At 40.3% G+C, this 18,036-nt stretch overlaps 1 protein-coding gene across 2 annotated transcripts in view; it reads left to right on the top strand.

Annotated features, from left to right (window-relative positions):
• The window catches only part of dock11 (dedicator of cytokinesis 11), a 100,112-nt gene extending 82,198 nt beyond the window's left edge, over nucleotides 1-17,914 (top strand). For both annotated transcript variants that reach the window (XM_033609299.2, XM_033609300.2), the window contains 10 exons: nucleotides 2,802-2,859; nucleotides 3,950-4,056; nucleotides 4,248-4,370; nucleotides 4,802-4,915; nucleotides 7,589-7,735; nucleotides 8,171-8,381; nucleotides 9,079-9,269; nucleotides 11,081-11,181; nucleotides 11,344-11,482; nucleotides 16,367-17,914. In XM_033609299.2, coding sequence (XP_033465190.2) covers nucleotides 2,802-2,859; nucleotides 3,950-4,056; nucleotides 4,248-4,370; nucleotides 4,802-4,915; nucleotides 7,589-7,735; nucleotides 8,171-8,381; nucleotides 9,079-9,269; nucleotides 11,081-11,181; nucleotides 11,344-11,482; nucleotides 16,367-16,456 — 1,281 coding nt within the window. In that variant the 3' untranslated portion in view covers nucleotides 16,457-17,914. The remainder of the gene's footprint in view (nucleotides 1-2,801; nucleotides 2,860-3,949; nucleotides 4,057-4,247; nucleotides 4,371-4,801; nucleotides 4,916-7,588; nucleotides 7,736-8,170; nucleotides 8,382-9,078; nucleotides 9,270-11,080; nucleotides 11,182-11,343; nucleotides 11,483-16,366) is intronic.
• Nucleotides 17,915-18,036: the final 122 nt, after the last annotated feature.

Genomic DNA, 18,036 nt, shown 5'->3' with positions numbered 1-18,036 from the left:
TTGGAAGCGACTGATCTTGTTTCTAGTTGTTTTAGTATGCAGTGCTCTGTAATGCCGACCTGCCACTCATCACAAAAAGAGTAATCAATGACGGCTTAAAAGTGTAAGAAATTTTCACTTTGTTGACGCACAGACTAACCACACTCAGTGGCAACGCCAAAGTAAACATCTTACAGAGTGGCCGGCCTACATTGTAGTAGTACAGTACACAGTGAGTCAGTTCTTCAGTCTCAGGTTTCAAACCCATTAGTTTCGGGAAAGTATAAGTCAGTCTATCACTCCTGATCCCTCCAGAACAAAATGCAGCGTAATTACACAGTTGTATTACTACCTAAGGACCTACAGTGGGTACACTAACAACTCATCACAATACATTATGATAACAATCTGGACTGTTTTTTATGTTAACAATATCAAACATTAAACTGAGAGGTCAAGTCAGGGACTGTTTATTCTGGTGAAGCTGCAACAACAAGTTTGTTTCTGGTTATTAAGAAATAAACATTGGCTGTTTTATCCTATTTCAGTGTGAACAAGGGAGACTGATACTGAGGCTAAGAGGAGTTCATAAACAGGAAAGAGTATGACAGCATAGTAAACCTGTCCTCAAATAAGTCTATCCCAAAAAAATTAATTTAGGTTTTTTCCTATTCACTTTTTTATTTTATTTTTTTATGTTTTATTATATTTTTATTTATTTTTTCTTTTGTTTCAATTGTATTTTATATCCATTTTGTTTTTGTTTAGCTTTGGTTTTTATTTTATTTTGTTTTCATTTTTATTGTTTTTTTTGTTATTGTTTTATGTTTGTTTATTGTATATCTGATTTTAATTTAATATACTTTTGTTTGTTTTATTTAGTTTTTTTATTTAGTTTTTATTTATCCTAACCACTTACATAACAATGCTTGTACACAGAAACAAACAAACAAACAAAAAAAGGTAAAATTCCTCCTAGCAAATTGAAAGGGACCCAAAAAATGATCATATTGGCCAAAATGGAATATTATAGTCAAAGATATGTTTTCATTAGTGTATAATCACCTGAAATTAAGAATTGTTATGTGTTTGTCACCATAAAATGAGCCATTTGTATCTGTATACGGAGTGGGTCCTTTTCCAGGGAGTTCACCATGTTTATACAGTAGCCTAGAATGGACAAACTAAACAATAGCTCTGGACAGGGGCATTCACATTTTACCATTGGCCACTATAGTTCTCCTACATGTTTGGTACACAGGAAAAATTTCAGTTGGTCGCAACCCTTACCACAAGATGCCACTAAATCCCATACACTAGACCTTTAAATTTGCCTTGGTTAGATAAAAGACACACACTGGACCTGAGCACATGTTGTTTTACAGGTGCAAATTTAGAAGCAAGGTGTGGCTGATAGGCGTGACTCTCAAAGTGGCGAATTTTATACACAGTTGATCATACATAAAAGTTACAACAAATAAATCTGTCACCCTAATTCTATTTGATTACAGTGGCTGCAGTATGAAATATTGCCATTAGAGTTGTCGACTTTCACCTTTGTCTTAGTGATTGTGGTGAAGTTTTCCCTTTTAGTTTCATAGAGAACTGCTTGTTTCCACTCTCTGGGCTCTAGTTTCCCAGCACAGCGCAGGGTGGCGAACCCCGCGCAGAGCTAGTTTCGAGCAGCGCAACCCGAGGCGCACTCAGTTTAGTAGTTTGGTAGACCGAGGTGCACTGAGATGGGTGTGGCAGCGCAGCAGGGGGAGGTGTCGACAGATCCAGCTTGGCGCAGTGACAGTTTCGTGTCAAAAGGCTTCGCCGAAGGTGCGCTAAAAGCTCGCCATCTGAAACCAGGTCTACTGTCAGTGCAGGCGGAGCGCAGCCGGTGTAAGCCGAAGTTTGGCTGACCGGTGGACAGTGCGCACACGTCACCAAAACCTCACAGGCAGCTTTCCAGAATGTCAGGCACATTAATAATGTAATAAATAGCCACAAAAACACTATTCAATGCAACTATCTGCAATCAGCACATAAATGTATCTCTATATCGACTGTCCCGTCACATCTGATGTCAGATCAAAGGGGATTGGCACCTTTGGCACGTTTGGCATGCGTAATAGAAACCCAACCTGATTTGATTAACACAGCTGCAAACTAATGAGTTCACATCCCTCTCAGCCAACCACAAACAGCCACAGCATCAGATAGGGAGTATATATTCAGCATCTGTCATCTTAGAAAAGCCAAAAGAAAAGAAACAGAGTGAGACTTCGAGAGAGAAAGAGAGAGCGCGCGCACACGAGAGAAACGCAACATTGATTTACAATTGTGGTGACCTCCTCCCAGGCTACCTTTGCATCATCAGCCCGTGGAGGTCTGCTCGCAGTTCCGAACTGCGAGCAGACCTCCGATCAAAACATCAGTTTCCTCCTGGGAGAAGTTTGGCCATCTGACGCTGCTGCTCTCTTCTGCCATGGCGAATTGAGTAAACTCTCATTACACCTTCGCGTGGCGCATTTAAGGGCGAGGAGAGGGGCTCATTTGATTGGTGTGATGTGTGTAAAACCCACTCCACACCTTCTCTCCTCCCTCTTTCCGACTTGCGCAGGTAGGAGGGATGGAGGTGGGAAAGAGGAGTAGCTGCGCCAGGGCGCACGGTGTGCCAAACTTGCAAAATCCGCCTGGCCACACCCAGTTGGCGAAGCGCAGGTGCGCTGCACCCCCGCCCCCGCCCCGCCCGGTCTGCGAAACTAGAGCCCTCTGTCTTGTGTCTCTGCTAAAGAAATGTTCACTAAATCTACTGGTGTTTGTTGTCCCCACAGGCTGCCATGTGTTATGTTCATGTGGCTGCGCTGGTTGCAGAATACCTGCACAGGAAAAGTAAGATCCTCTGCACATCTACACACACATGCAAACAATGTTTTTACCTCCATTTATGGCCCACACATACACTGTCATTGAACACCAAGCAGTGTGTGCAGTGTTTTCAAGGTCCTATTGATTGACTCATCAAGAAAAATATTTGCTCATGCCAAACCGTTACACACATATAAGGAATTAAATTACAGTCTTAACTGTCACTCTGAGAATGTGACCGCATGCAGCTGTACAATGCACCTGATCTTCAACAACAAACATGCATGCTCTTTATACAGCAGTTTGCTCCTCCAGGAAGATTTGTCAGCACTGGAGATAAAACACATGCCAGCTTGTTCGCTAACTGTTGTTGGAAACAGCATGCAAACACACTGCAGACTCATACTATTACGCCAGTGACATCCAGGACAAACAAAGTATCACAGTGCTGTTCTTGTTTTTGTCATGGTCATTTTCATCTAATGCAAAACCTGCTGTCAAATACTCATCAAATGGTGTTTATCTTTGATGAAGGTCACTGGACAAAGATACTTTGTGAGGTGCAACAGTTAGTTGACAGCGAACGCTTATCTCTCAAAAATTTGTTTGGCGCCTAAACCAGCAGCACTTTGTATGCTGTGTGTCTGCTTTTATTATGTCATTTAACATCAGGTTGTCACGAACTACCAGGCATGAAAGAATATTTTATCTTTCTGACTGTGACGTGTGTCTTTATACACCACTTCCTCCTTCCTCCTATTTTGTCATGAATGACACTGACTGCCATGTGGATTTTCTAGAGTTGTTATTGTATTTAGAGCCAGTTGTTGAGATGCTGCACCAGTGGTGAGGCCACCAGTGAGGCCACATTTATACAATTGTTGGCCCACCTCAGAGCACATAATTGGAGGCTGGCAGATTTCTGTAATTCAGTCATAGCTTTTGGTTTTGGTGTGCCACCCCAAGATTTTCAGTTGCCTTATTCGGAGCGCCACTGTGCTGCACCTGTTGCAACCTCAGAACTCACATACATGAAATACAGTATTATCTTTTGTGCATGTGTGTGTGTGTGCCAGGTTTTTTTTTTACCTTATCTTTGCTGTTTGTTTGTTAGAGTTGTTCCCCAGCGGCCTTGCAGCTTTTAAGAAGATTACCTTGAATATTGAAGAGGAAGCTGCCATGAGGGAAGACACCGGAATGCAGGACGTCTATTACACTGAGGTGTGGCCAAGATTTATGAAGTGAAAAACATAACTTAGTTAATCCAGATGTCCTGGTTTTACATCAACAACTGGCTTGATTACCATTAAATTCTACGTTTTCATCCATAGGCTCTTATTTTATCTCTTATTTTAACTCTTATTCCTTATTTCCTTATTCCTTATTTATTACTTATTTTGACCCCTTTTTAGGAAGTCCTGGTGGAACACCTAGAGGTCTGTGTGGAGGCCCTGTGGAAAGCCGAACGATATGAGCTCATCACGCACATTGCCAAACTCATCATCCCCATCTATGAGAAGCGTCATGAGTACGAGGTACTGTAACAACACCCCTACACTCAAACAGGTATCATTAGTTCGTAACCATGCAGCAAAGTGATTCATCCACGTCCCCATGGGTATGACGGTCCAGTATTCACACCTATGTAAGGACTTTACCCTATTAATTTTCCAATCGTCAGTTAGCATCTTGGCTTCTTAGACTTGTACACTCACACTTGCACGACTGTTATTGTCTCTTCATCTCATTTTATGCTGGTTGCCAGCAGGTGAAAATGCTAGATTTCCCGAGGGAACATGAAAGCAGCTACTTTACTTACACAATTTACTACCTGCCACATAATTATCTCATATGAAACTGAGATGTCTTTCAAGATTTCTTGGCTTGTTCCTTCATGCACTGCTTAGTTACTCCACTAAATTAACAATCAGAAAATAAACTAATATCATCTATTTTATTTCTCCAGAAACTAAGCCGACTGTACGACACTCTGCACAGAGCCTACAATAAGATAATGGAGGTGATACAGTCAGGCCGCAGGCTGCTCGGGACATACTTCAGAGTGGCTTTTTACGGACAGGTGAGGTCGACAAGCAGCTCCAAGGTGTAAAATCCTCCAAAATGCAATCCTAAGGAAAATGTGTGTGAATGCTGACAGCTGAAATTGCAAAGCATTGCTGAATAACTTGGAAGCTGAATTGTAAAATTGGTAGCTGAACTGCATCACCTAAAGAATCTTAGAGCTGAAATACATTGCCAGAAAAGCTTGAAGCTAAACTGTAACGGTGTCATAAGTTGGAATTACTCAAAAGGCTGTCAGAAGAATTGGTTTGGATGCTCAGTGAATATTCACACTAATGACTAGCACACAGTACACCTGAGGCATACAGTGCTATGCTACACGCAGTAGGGTTGGGCAACTTGGAATTTAGATCGAATAGGTGTGGTGATGACTCATTCTCCTCTCCGTTTATAGGATTGCATGCTAAATATGTTATTTTACTGTATCACATGATATCGCAACTATAAAAAGCATTTCAGGAAGTAAAAGTGAACTCTCACCTTTGCCAGAAAGCTTTGAAATGTAGTGAAAAATGATAGCTATCTAGTAGCAAGGAGAATGGAACTTGGTATTTACGAAGTGTGTATATCCATACCCAAGATGCCACACATAAAGTGACAAAAGTGAAGGAGAAGGCTTTCATACAGAATAAAGCAGTTGTAGATTACAGATGGTGGTTGGTAAAAATCCCCCTGTTTTTTTTTTTAGTTCAGTACTGTACCTGATATCCCTGCTATAACTGTATTAAACCTTTGTTTTTTCGTTTTGAATAGCTGAGCATTAACACTGCAGTTTTTTTTTTGTTTTTTTTTCAGAAAATTACCAAATAATCATCTGCTTGATGTTGTGCTAAAAACTATCTTGGTCCTTTAGACTTGCTGAGAGCATATCCAAAACCTAATTTCTACCAAAATACCATACACATTACATTATATTCACTGATTAGAAAAAGCTTCTCATCTGACAGTTCTAGTTACCTCTGGTGTTGTTTGTGAGTGGGAAGCCTGTGAGAGATCATGTTCTTGTTGCTGTGGTGGTGACTCCTATAAGTTGGTCGGGGCACAAGTCTATACAAGTGGAGCTGGGTTAGTGGGGGATCGCATGAACCTCCCATGTATTGCACCAAGTTAAAGGGTAACTTAGGTATTTTCCCCATGTTGTGTCTATGTGACAAACAGTTTTTGAAATCAGTCTAGTATTGAGCAAGTCTGCTGGGAAACATGCTGTAGTGTATTTGCGTAAATATGCACCGTCAGTTTGCATACACTAGAAATGCTAGTTTTTGCCACTGACAGACTCAGACTGTTATTCTAGGTGTCTGACAAGATTATAGAAAGGATCCTAACAGAAATAGACCTTTTTGTTTAAGAGTAAGAACCGTCTGAGTAAGACTGTCTGACCAAAGACTTCTGTCTGTCATGAGATCCAGGACTAAGTGTTTGAGGGACAGTGCTTTTCTCTATCGCTACCCCAAAACTCTGGTATTCTCTTCCTCCCACCATCCGATTGAAACCCACAAAAAGTCATCTTGGTTTGCCTTTAACTGTTCCAACAATCACTAGCTCTGGTTTAAATAAACCCTTAATTCAACCAGAAAGATGTGAAAATGCTGGCTCTTATTGATTTTAAGATTTGGGGGATTTTGGGGCTGTTTTTGGTTAAACATGAAGGATCTTACTCTTTAACAAAAAGGTCAACCTCTGTAGGGATCCTTTCAGTTATGTTAGACACTAAAAATAGCAGTCCAAACCTGTCATTGGCAAAAACAACACTGACGGTGCGAACATGCTCTGTTGGCTATATTTCAACCTGTTAAGCAAAAAGTAGAGTCGCATGAAAAGGAGTGTAGTGTGTGAGGAATTCAGCTTTCCACTTTAAGAGAAAGTAGAAAAACAATTTCAAGACAGTGTATTATTGGTGTGTGGGGCTTCTTTTAAAATGGTCCTACAGTTAGAAGTACAAATGGGCATTGTGTGGCTCTGTTTTGTTTTGGCAGACTGAGGCAGAAATTCCAGTAATGTTGGTGCAACTGTACAAATACAAAGAAGGATGTTCAGTATTATTTAAATGAATAAACAGCAAATGTAATGTGATGCAATCTGCACCAGCTGTGTATTGGATCTCACAGTAAATGCCTAGCCATCGTGACGCAGAAAGAATGGCTGCCCCAACATTCCTCAATCCATTTGTGTGCATCAAGATTCTTTGCAGTGTTGGACACGTTTGTGAAAACTTTAACTACACAAATAAAATGTAACCAAGTGCAACACAATAACTATTCTCACTGTGCAAAGGTTACATTTACGGTGTTGTGATAACATGGCAACAAGCAGGCCGACCACTGTGGATGTAATCAATTAAAGCAACCAGCTGCAGTGATGTAAGAAGGAAGCAGACATATTCAGGATATGCTTAGTCAGCAAATGGCAGTTAAGCAAGATGTGGTGCATGTTGTGCATCTTACTTGTGCAGATGACAAAAACAACAGAAAAGAAGCCACATCAAGCCATCATTATGATGGTGTTGGCACTTAGAGTTAAGTTTTATTGAGAAACACAGAGGAAAACAACATTTTCACTACTCAATACTCAATACTGGTCCAAACTTGTTGTTTTGCACATTACTCCCAGCACACTTCAGACAGACTGTCTCTCCTTTTATTTATTTAATGAACATGTGTATTTTCTTCAGGGCTTCTTTGAGGAAGAGGACGGGAAGGAATACATTTACAAAGAGCCCAAACTCACTGGCCTCTCCGAAATCTCTCAGCGGCTGCTGACGCTCTACGGGGAAAAGTTTGGGGCAGAAAACGTCAAAATAATTCAGGACTCAAACAAGGTGAAGTACATAAATGGAGGAATAAAAAGGTTGAGATGTTTGGAAGAAATAGTCTTAATGTGTGGTTTCTGACTTGTAATGGCAGTCAGAAATTAAAATAAGTCCTTTGGCACTGGAGCCCTGCTCTTGTGTTTCTTTAGAAAATATAATTTAAAAGGTCCCATTTGACAAGTTGAAAACTGATTTCTTTGCTTTTATTGCAAGTCAGTGGAGGTTGATGAGGCGGGACATGTAGTAGCAGCCAAGTGTTAGAAGAAGAGGAAGTTTAAAAAAAAAAAAAAGTTAAGGTTGCTTTTGGATGATGCTGACAGTATTCCTCAGCAATCTTTCAACAAGACAAAGCTCATCCAGTGCAGCCCTCAATTATTTCACTTGGCTCTCTTACAGGTAGTAGTTAGCAATTATACTTTATTAAAGCTTATTGCTTTCGCACAGGTAAACCCGAAAGACCTGGATGCCAAGTTCGCCTACATCCAGGTGACGTTCGTCAAGCCGTACTTTGAGGAGAAGGAGGCGCCGGAGAAGAAGACTGACTTTGAGAAGTGCCACAACATCAACCGCTTTGTGTTCGAGACACCCTACACGCTGTCAGGCAAAAAACACGGCGGGGTGGAGGAGCAGTGCAAGAGGAGGAGTGTGCTCACAAGTACTTGAAACACACTCATTCACAAAAAAATTCACCATGCGTAACATGAAAAAGGCACACAGTATCTTATATGATAAACTACACTACATTAAAGGGATTTTGAATTGGGGTTATATGGCCCAGTTTGGAGAGGCAGGCTGGAGTCTGACATGGATGTTATGTAATGTACTGCTGTGGACGGGAGCAGCAACAAATCATATTTGCCTACCCATTGTTTGCTTTGATCACTAAATGGCAGTATAAAAACAGCTGGTTACTGTAGCAGGGGTCAGCTGGATATTAGGATCCCTCCAGCCACACCCTATTAAGTATCTTCAGCTTCTGTTATTGTGAGATTAGCACCCTCAAGCCATGTTATGCTTTCTCATCAACCCAGTACATGTAGTTGTAATTATGAACATACAATTGTTAGAATACACAGCCGAACTGTACACACTAAAGAGCAGAAAAAAACAACAGATGCTTTGGGTCATTCTGCTGCTTGTTTTATGTGACATCAAAACAAATATAGTGTTGCTACAGTAAGTTGCAAAAACACTTACACTGTGTGCTTTTGTCGTCACATCTCATTTGTTGCACGCAACTGGGAGCACCTATAGATGGCCTTTCAGAGAAGTACATGTTGTTTATTTTTCCTGGCAGTTTGTTATTTTTGCACAAATGAGCCAACCAGCATTTCCTGCTGTCTTATCTCCAGCTGCCAACACCTTTCCCTATGTGAAGAAGCGCATAGAGGTGGTGGGGGAGAAGCAGGTGGAGCTAAAGCCGGTAGACGTGGCCATAGATGAGATGAAGGCGCGAACAGCAGAGCTGACCAAACTCTGCTCCAGCCAGGAGGTGGATATGATCCAGCTGCAGCTCAAACTGCAGGGCTGTGTCTCTGTGCAGGTAAAGGTTTCAGTCACTGAGAGACACAGCTCAGAAAAATAAAAACTGCTGCATGGCAGATCAGTCACTTTCTTCCTGTTTATTTATGTTTGTCAAATTTGACAAGACATTAAATTTGTGTAAAGAAGAAACATGAGCTACTGTTGCTGTGTAAAACTGGACCCTAGAATCAAAATTACGTATTCGTCTTACCTGTAGTGCTGTCTATCAAACTGAATTGTTTGGTGTCAGTTGCAGAGTGTTGGAGATTTCTTCCGTAGAGATGTTTGCCTTCTCTCTAGTATAACGGAACTAGATGGCACTCAGCTTGTGGTGCTTAAAGGGACAAAAAAATACCAATGTAAAACTCAACCGCAGTGTCTCTTTCCAGAAATCATGACCCAGTTACTCAAGATAATCCACAGACCTTTTTATGAGCATTTTCATGTGGGATCTGTTGTCTTTCTTAGAAGCTACATCCACCAAATGTATCACCACTGAGAAGGAAGTGTGCATCTACTCATAGATGAGAGTAGGCCTGTCACCATAAATACTTTTGTTGGATGATGTACTGTCCCAGAAATAAATGATATTATTGTCATTTTGAGACCATTTTATGCCACTGATATAATAATAATATAAACACATTTAAGGAAACATGCATGTTTCCTGCTGCTAGTTCACCTAGCACCACTGAGCTAGCTAAGAATACAATAATGTTTACATCTCGCACTGCCACAAGCATGAGCCTCTCATCTAGGCCTGTCTTGATAATTACATTATTGACTTATCTATCGATATATGTCCATTACCTTGATATTGCCTGTTGTGTTTGCACGCACGTTTGTTCACATGAGAATGTCACCAACATTTTAGCCACCCCTGCCTACTTTCGCAACAATAATCACCACCTAAAAGATGAATCAGTGTAGCTTAGCAGTAGCCTGCAGCTGCACTTTTGAAGTGGAAGAGGCACAGTTCTGATAGTTGTTAGCTTGCCAACCTCTAGCAGAGTGCCAAAAAGTACATCGTTTGTAGTTGATCCTTTCAGCAATTTCGTCCTCCACTCTGTAAAACACCAGCAAACCACCCAGCTCCCAAGCTGTCCATCCACGGGAGCTGACTGCAGCACAGCAACTGGATTATGGGGGTAACTGTGGTGTTCCTTGAGCTTTGCTAAGTTGTTTCCTAGTAGCAAGAGGCATCAATTGGTTTTGTTTTTTGTTGGCCACATTAAAATATGGTAAATATGTTTTTCATATCCCAATTGTAATGTCTAAATATTCTTGTGAATTTAAAGTTCATGCTCTTTAAAATGGTGTTTTGCATGATTATCCTTTTATACCATCATTATATCAGTGGCATAATATGGTCTCAAAATTACAATAATATCCTTTACCACAATTATTTCTGGGACATTATATCCAACAAATGTAGTTATCATGACGGGCCTAGTTATTGGGTGTAGTTTGTGGCAAGAAAATAGCTGTTGTGTTACTCACAACAAGGTCTGTGGTTTATCTTGAGAGACATTGCTGTTGAGTTTTGGGGTTTTTTTGGTGGCTTGAGCACCACAACCTGAGTGCCATCTAGTCTCATTACTGTACATTGGAGAGAGGGCAGACTTCTCTATGGGTGATATCTCCAACATTCAGCAACTCATACTTGATAGATAGCACTACAGGTAAGAGGAAAAAAATATGTATTTTTGATTTTGTGTCATCTGTCAGTTTAAGTGCCATGTGAAAGCACGAATGGTACATACTGATCTCTATCTGTGCACTGATCAGAGAAAAAGAATGCTTAACACGTCTGGGTTTGTTTTGTTGCAGGTGAATGCAGGTCCCATGGCGTATGCCAGAGCATTCTTGGATGACAGTAAATCCAACCAGTCTGGCAACAAGAAAGTCAAAGAACTGAAGGACATTTTTAGGTACCCTTTTCCTGATTAAATGGTTGAGCTCCTCCGTCTTCCTCATTTCTGAATGACAATTTTATCACTTTTTATCTATTTTCTGAAGCAGTTTTTATGTGATTATATAAATACCAACTAAGTCTGCAATTAAGTTTGTCATTTTATTTTTGATAATTGCAGGCGTTTTGTCCAGGCTTGCAGTATAGCTCTGGACATAAACGAGCGTCTGATCAAAGAGGACCAGTTTGAGTACCATGAGGGACTGAAGGCCAACTTTAAGGAAATGGTAAAGGAGCTATCTGACATCATCCACGAGCAGGTAATCTTACTAAAATATTCTGTTGGGAGTGAAATCTTTTTTGCTGGGACCACGCCTCATACCTAATCACACCTAGACACACACCCTTTCACTCTCACGTTCAGGATTACAAAATAACATTTAGAAAATTCAACAGCAACATAAATGTCCCTGCTCCTCTCGATCAGGGGTTGAACCTGCAGCTCCGAACTGCATGCTGCTCTTTCAGCCCTCTAGGCTTTCCTGTCTTTGTTGTGGCAGTAGCATAGCTACAGGAGCAATATGACATCACCAGCGCCTTTCTGAAAGGGTCAGAGATTGTCAACCACTATAAAAAGGCATTTTTTTTTCAGTGCTAAAGGCATCACAAATAAAACTCTTTCAACCTTTTTTGTGCTGGATTTAGAGGCCATGGACTCATCAGATATCTCACAATCTGGACAAAAAAAATTAAAACCAAAAGTATATGTGTTGTTAAAATATGTGTTGTTGTTGTCTTTTGTTGTTTTTTTTTTAGTAATGGGTGGAGCAATCCTTTAAGATATGTAAACAGACAACTAGCATAGCCAAAACCAATTACTATTGCACTTGTAGCCAGTCATGCTCCATATAAAGGCATGCTAATGAGATTATCATCCACTGTGAGTCACGTGTGGTATCTGTTAAGTACAAACAGTGGAAACTGAGCCAAATCAAACTACCCAAACATACAAATAATAGTTTGTTTTGAAATTCTGGTGTCCACTGCTATGTTTACTCTACCGACAACTACACAGAGAAAGCTGTTTTGTAATAATTCTTAATGAGTGACTATTATTTACTTGTAGCCATAATTTCCTTGAGCAGCAGCAAGGTTAAAGTTCTTTACGCTGTGTTTTATTTTTGTGCATAGTTTACAATGGAGCAATATAAAGCTGTAAACCTTAGTGATCCATTTTTATGTGGGCATAATTACTGGCACAGACAGTCATCACCACCCCATAAACCCTGCTGGTTACGTTTCAGAAATATAAGCCCTGTTTCATAAAGACATTGGGCTAATGTTTCTAGAAGTTTTCAACACCCCGCAGCAGCCACCATAATGTATTTGTGGCTGTCAAAAATAGAAGAACTCACTTATACGTCTTCATTAATGTTTAACATTAATTGTCATCAGACTTGGAGTGAGTCATAATGAGTTGCAACAGGAAGCTTTAATTTAATGTCCAGGAATAATTTGAAACTAAATTTCCCTTTGAACATTTCCTGGAACAATCATTCTAAGTGTCACCCACTCATCTGCCCTGTTCCTAAAATCTTTGACAGTAGGTGACTCACACTACCCTACAGTAGTGTGTGAAGGGCTGCCAGTTCAGGACCTGCGGAGCTTGTCTGTATATGCTGTGATATCATGTTGCAATCATTTTTTAAGGAGACACCTCATGTGCCTGCTGACATTTGATATTATTTTAGCTTCTCTGATTAACCAAACTAACTGGTCTGCCCTTTTCTCTCCATTGTGCTGGCCTTAGCTTTAAGGAAAAACAGGTAATGTGATCATGAAGTGTGTTTAAAGCTGCGCTTGTCTTTTTGTCCTTTTTGATACTCATTAACTCTGAATTTGCACCTCTTTAGTTAATTCCCTCCAGACATTTTATGGTTGAATGCATAGGTTATCTATATACAGTCATCGGTGAAACAGCAATCAAAATGGAGATATTATAGAAATGGAGTGAGTGAGAATGAATGAGAAAGAATCATGCAGCAATATAATGAAAAATCAAGTGCATTAAAATGAAAAGATTTCAGCAAGGCATTACGTAGATGAAAGGGTTTTTGGCAGATGTGGTAAACATTTAGCAGCTGTTAAATCTGCCCTTGACAAACTTGTCGAATCACTCCGAGACAAGAAAAGGTCTTTACTTTGTAGATGTGGCAGAACACTGGCACCAGATGGTGTTGAAAACAACACACATGACATGCCATGGATTTAATGATATTTACATGCACAGTCATGTCCTAGTAAGGTTCAGAACATTTGCATGACCACACATGCAAAAACTACATCCTGGTAATAGACCTGCTGCTACCTCACTTATTCCTAAACAAACCGGGATGTTTGTGCCATCAGTCATGTCATGCAGTGTAGTTGTAAACTAGAAGAAGCATTCGGCCCTCAAGAAATGAAAGAAGTAAATGTTTTGAACGGATTGGATGAAGAATGATCTGTTTAAATCAGCAGCAGATTCAGTGCAGGGTGTTGCTGTTGGTCGGTGTTATACTTAAGTGGGTGATTCAGAAATGACAAAACACTAGGATGGTGAAATAGCAGAAAAAAGCTAGAATAACAGCTGAAAATGAAACAGTTGAATCTCTCATCTATAACTGCTTCCTCTAAAGGGTGTGGGGCTCCCAGCTGACACTGGGCAAGAAACAGGGCATGCCAGCAACAGTGCTAACCATTGCATCACCGTGCTGTCCCCCAGTTGAATTATATGTTCAAGAATATCCCAGATAAAACTGCACATAGCGATGATTCCAATAACTTTATACTAACCAAGCACAAATGATTTGGCACTGCAGTGGCCAGTCACGCAGCTGGCAATCAAACCGCAGTTCATTGGAAAAAGTAATACAGTTTCTTTCAATTGTTAAATATCATAGTGAGTAAAAGAAATAACAATCTTTGTATTAATTCATGTGTACTGCCCTGTCTTTTGTGGCAGTGAAGACACTAAAGTCATGATAATCAAAAGGATACTGCAGATCTTTAACGCCAACATAAACAAACTTACCAAAGAAAAATTCTGTTGAAGTGGCCTCCTCCCTCCACACCATCCCACAACCCCACACAGCCCTGTGGCTGATCGCCGTGACGCCTAATTGAGTGTGAATGCGGCCTTATTTATGTATGCTTAGACATGGAGATGGTGTGATTTTCAGGTTGTTGCATTTCAGATATCACTTCAAGTAAATACATGTACTGTTGACCAGCACAGCGAGGATTTCTAGCCTAATCTTTCCTTCTTCCAAGTCTAAACGGAAACTTCAGCAACATTTAGCCTAGCCGTATAAAGAAAAGCTATATTGAAAATGAATACATTTCAGCTTGTGGCCTTTATCAGAAGAAGAATGACTTTCTAACTTCTCACTAGGGCTGCACCGAGTGTCTTTTTTTTTTTTTATTTATGAGGCTGCCCTTGAGGTTTTTGAATGAAGTTTTGAATGTCTGCCAAACAAAATCCTCAGTTTTCATAAAGAGAATCAACTTTCTTTTTTTGTTTAACGCATAAATATAATTGATGGTGCTGTTAGACTGGTGCTGGACTGCCTGCTAATATAGCTGTGTGCCTCCCTTTCTGTGCAGAAAGCAGGAGGACAAACAGTTTTGATAGCAGTGAAAGTTTTGACTTTTAAATGCAAACAGATATGGATTGAAGCAGAATATTTCATTGGATAAAAAGTTATTGGAAAAATTTGGATCACATGCGTTGAAAACAATCCTAATTCTAAATCTACAGACAGTATGATACTAAAAATATTAGTGTCGCCTAATCTTTATCTGTAACTGTGCAGAGATACCAGGTTTAAACAGAATGAGTAGACATGAAAAAAAGGTGTGCAAGATTCAGTTGTTGATTTAGAATTCAAATGTCAATGAATGAAGCCTCGGACTATTCACTACAGCCCTACTTACAAACATGTTTTATCATGTTAATATGCCTGCTGATCCCTGCTGGCTGATGCCTGCAGTTGCTGGCATCAGCCAGATCAAATTGTCCCCTCTGGGCATTCTAAGTGTGGCCTGCATGGCATCACTAAGTGTCCTGCCCCAGATGAGTTAAAGTTATTATTTCTTACAGAAGTGCAACAAAATGAATCCAATGAAATAATATATACAAATGTGATCCAGCCTGTATCACCCTTTAGGTCTTGATATTTACTGCTCTCTTCTATTCTTCTGCGTGTACATTTTTGCCTCCTGCTGCAGCAGCAGCTGTTTGGTGTTTAGTAAGTGGTTATATAAACACAACAAGCCACATTTGGAGTCAGACTTCTGAATCTAAGACATCCGAGAAACACTGAGGAGTTCTTAAAAAATAGCATGTGTTGCATGGGCAGCACAAGTTTAAATACAGCAACAAAGAATCATTTGTGAATGCTTTATGTTCATCACAGTCTCACAGAAATACATGACACAGTCTCCTAACAACGCATTACATGGTGGTGGGCATGAAATGTTTAAATTACATGCTAGTAACACAAACACAATGCCAATGAAGTCTGTTACCAACTGGCACAGTTTCAAATACATCATCAACATGAAACAGTCTCATTTGGGTTAGGTTTAAGGAAAGAAAGAACTTTGTTAGGTTTAAAGAACAAAAAAATACTTTGTTAAAGGAAAAGTGTGTGGGGCTTCTAACTATGGTGGTCAACACTTAAATGCGAATGGCCCTTTCTAGAGCTAGTGTTTGGTTTGTCCATTCTGGACTACTATAGAAACATGGCGGAGCAACATGGTGATAACTGCGTTTCACACAGGACACTAACAACAGTCTCTTAAAAGTCCATGTTTATTTGACCCATCCACCGCCCAGCCGCCTACACGTCCTCTCTGCGCAGACTTCTCTTGATACTTAATTTGTGTGTCCACCATGACAAGAGATCCTCACTGACTTTGCACTGGCATTGTTTTTGATTGATTGATTTGATGATGTTTTAATAGCTGTGTTTTATGTATTTCTTTTGTACAAACACATTTTCCACTTCACTCTCACTCATTGTACATTCTGCTTCTGTATGTTGAACCACATCTTATAGTATGTCACATCCTACCAACCCGTGCAGTTCCATGTGTCTGGGCTGCTGATGTAAGTTTCCTATGAGTGTGTATGTGAACTCTGTGTTTTGCTTTCACCCCAGATCTACCAGGAAGATATGATGCGCTCGCTGATACAAAACTCCCTCCACGTGTTTCGTGCTATCAGCGGGACGTCCAGCAACCTGGGCTGACCTCTCCCTCCTCCACCACCACCTGCCCTTACATATATCCTCCAACTTCGCCCTCATGGACCTGAACTGATAATAACAGGGCGGCTCTTAGTTTCATGTCTGCCCAGCTGCGCATCTCAAAACACCCCTTGCTGAAGCTGCCATTTGGCTATCTTTGGGCAAGAATGAGATTGCAGCGGGCTGGTGGATGTAATATTAAAACCACAGCAGCAGTATTTCAGAGAATGTATCACAGCAACACCGACTAAATGTCAGCATGTCAGGTTTAGGTGTTATGCTGAGTCTTGCTAGGTTGCACTTTTTTCTGCCTTTGCAATGAACTGCAGGATTGACTGTTGTCTCTTTTGATGGAGATACTGTACTTAAGCAATTATTTTCCCGTCCTCTCTCTGCAACATCGCCCTTCAGATCTATGCAGGACACCACACTCCTTTCAGAGTTCATTTTTACTACTTGAGTTGATTCTTAGAAGACAATAGCAGTGTTTTGTTTGGCCTGACTGTCATGTCGGACCAGCAGGGTGAGCAATATATCCCAACTCAACTGGTTCTGTTGGATAAGGTACCTAAAGTAAAAGCAGTGAGATTCAAGATGAGCCAAGTGTTTATAGGCTAGCAGTGCATTCCAGCAAAGTTACCGGTTTGTGATTAAGAGATAACCAGCAGTCTCAAGAGCAGCAGCTGATAGTGAGTGTCAGGCCAAAGTAACTGCTCTGTTTGTGTCTTGACAAATGCCTTCTCAATGTGTTCCAAAGTGAAAGCAAAGACAGACCTCAGGGTTCTATTAAAAGCTGTGTGATTAAGCTGCTCTTAGAAAGGCTTTGCCTAATGTAAAAGTAGCTCAGTTGTATTGTAAATTAAAAAATCATTTGGTGATCATCTTCTAGACTGTATCAGAGGTAATCAATAATGTTATACCAGAAAAGATTATGATAGCAAATTCTATCAGAGCTGTTGAACAATCATTGAATCAGTATTCTCTGTGGGCTCATTTTATGGCCTGTGGACATTTGTAGTCAGAAACAGGACACACTGATCACAGCTGTGTGATTATATTTCCTTCAGTACAGTATGAAGAGAGTTCCTCACATCTGGGTTAAGATCCAGTGCCTTGTGCTTTGCCTTCTGAACAGACTCCCTTATCTCAAGTAATAAGACCTTCATCACATGCTGGTTATTTACAGTATTTCACAAGTGCTACACTGTAATTAGCAGATAGATGAATAATATTTAAGCAACTGTACATAATTTGTTGCCATGCTGTAAAGTGAATTCTGTATGTTTGTATGTACTGTATGTATGTATTTATATATGTAACATTTTGGACTCATGTTCAGTACAAATCTGTCCTAGCAGAGAGATTTTTTTTTTTTCATTTTTATTGCATTGTGTACTGAAGTGCAGCTGCTTGTCAAACTTACTTTGTAAAGCCATTTTCCAATAAAACGTGGAAAAACTATCAAGACTAATGGTTCTTGCTTGATTTTGGCGCAGTGCCGGACCAAGCACATTCAGCACCTGAGGGAAGCTCCTCTTGCCCCCCACCCCCCAACACCCGCCAAAAAAGATAATTATTGACAA

Source organism: Epinephelus lanceolatus, chromosome 22 (genome assembly GCF_041903045.1).
Source record: "Epinephelus lanceolatus isolate andai-2023 chromosome 22, ASM4190304v1, whole genome shotgun sequence".
Classification (NCBI taxonomy): domain Eukaryota; kingdom Metazoa; phylum Chordata; class Actinopteri; order Perciformes; family Serranidae; genus Epinephelus; species Epinephelus lanceolatus.
Note: the sequence above shows the minus strand (reverse complement) of the source record. Positions and strands in the feature narration are given on the sequence as shown.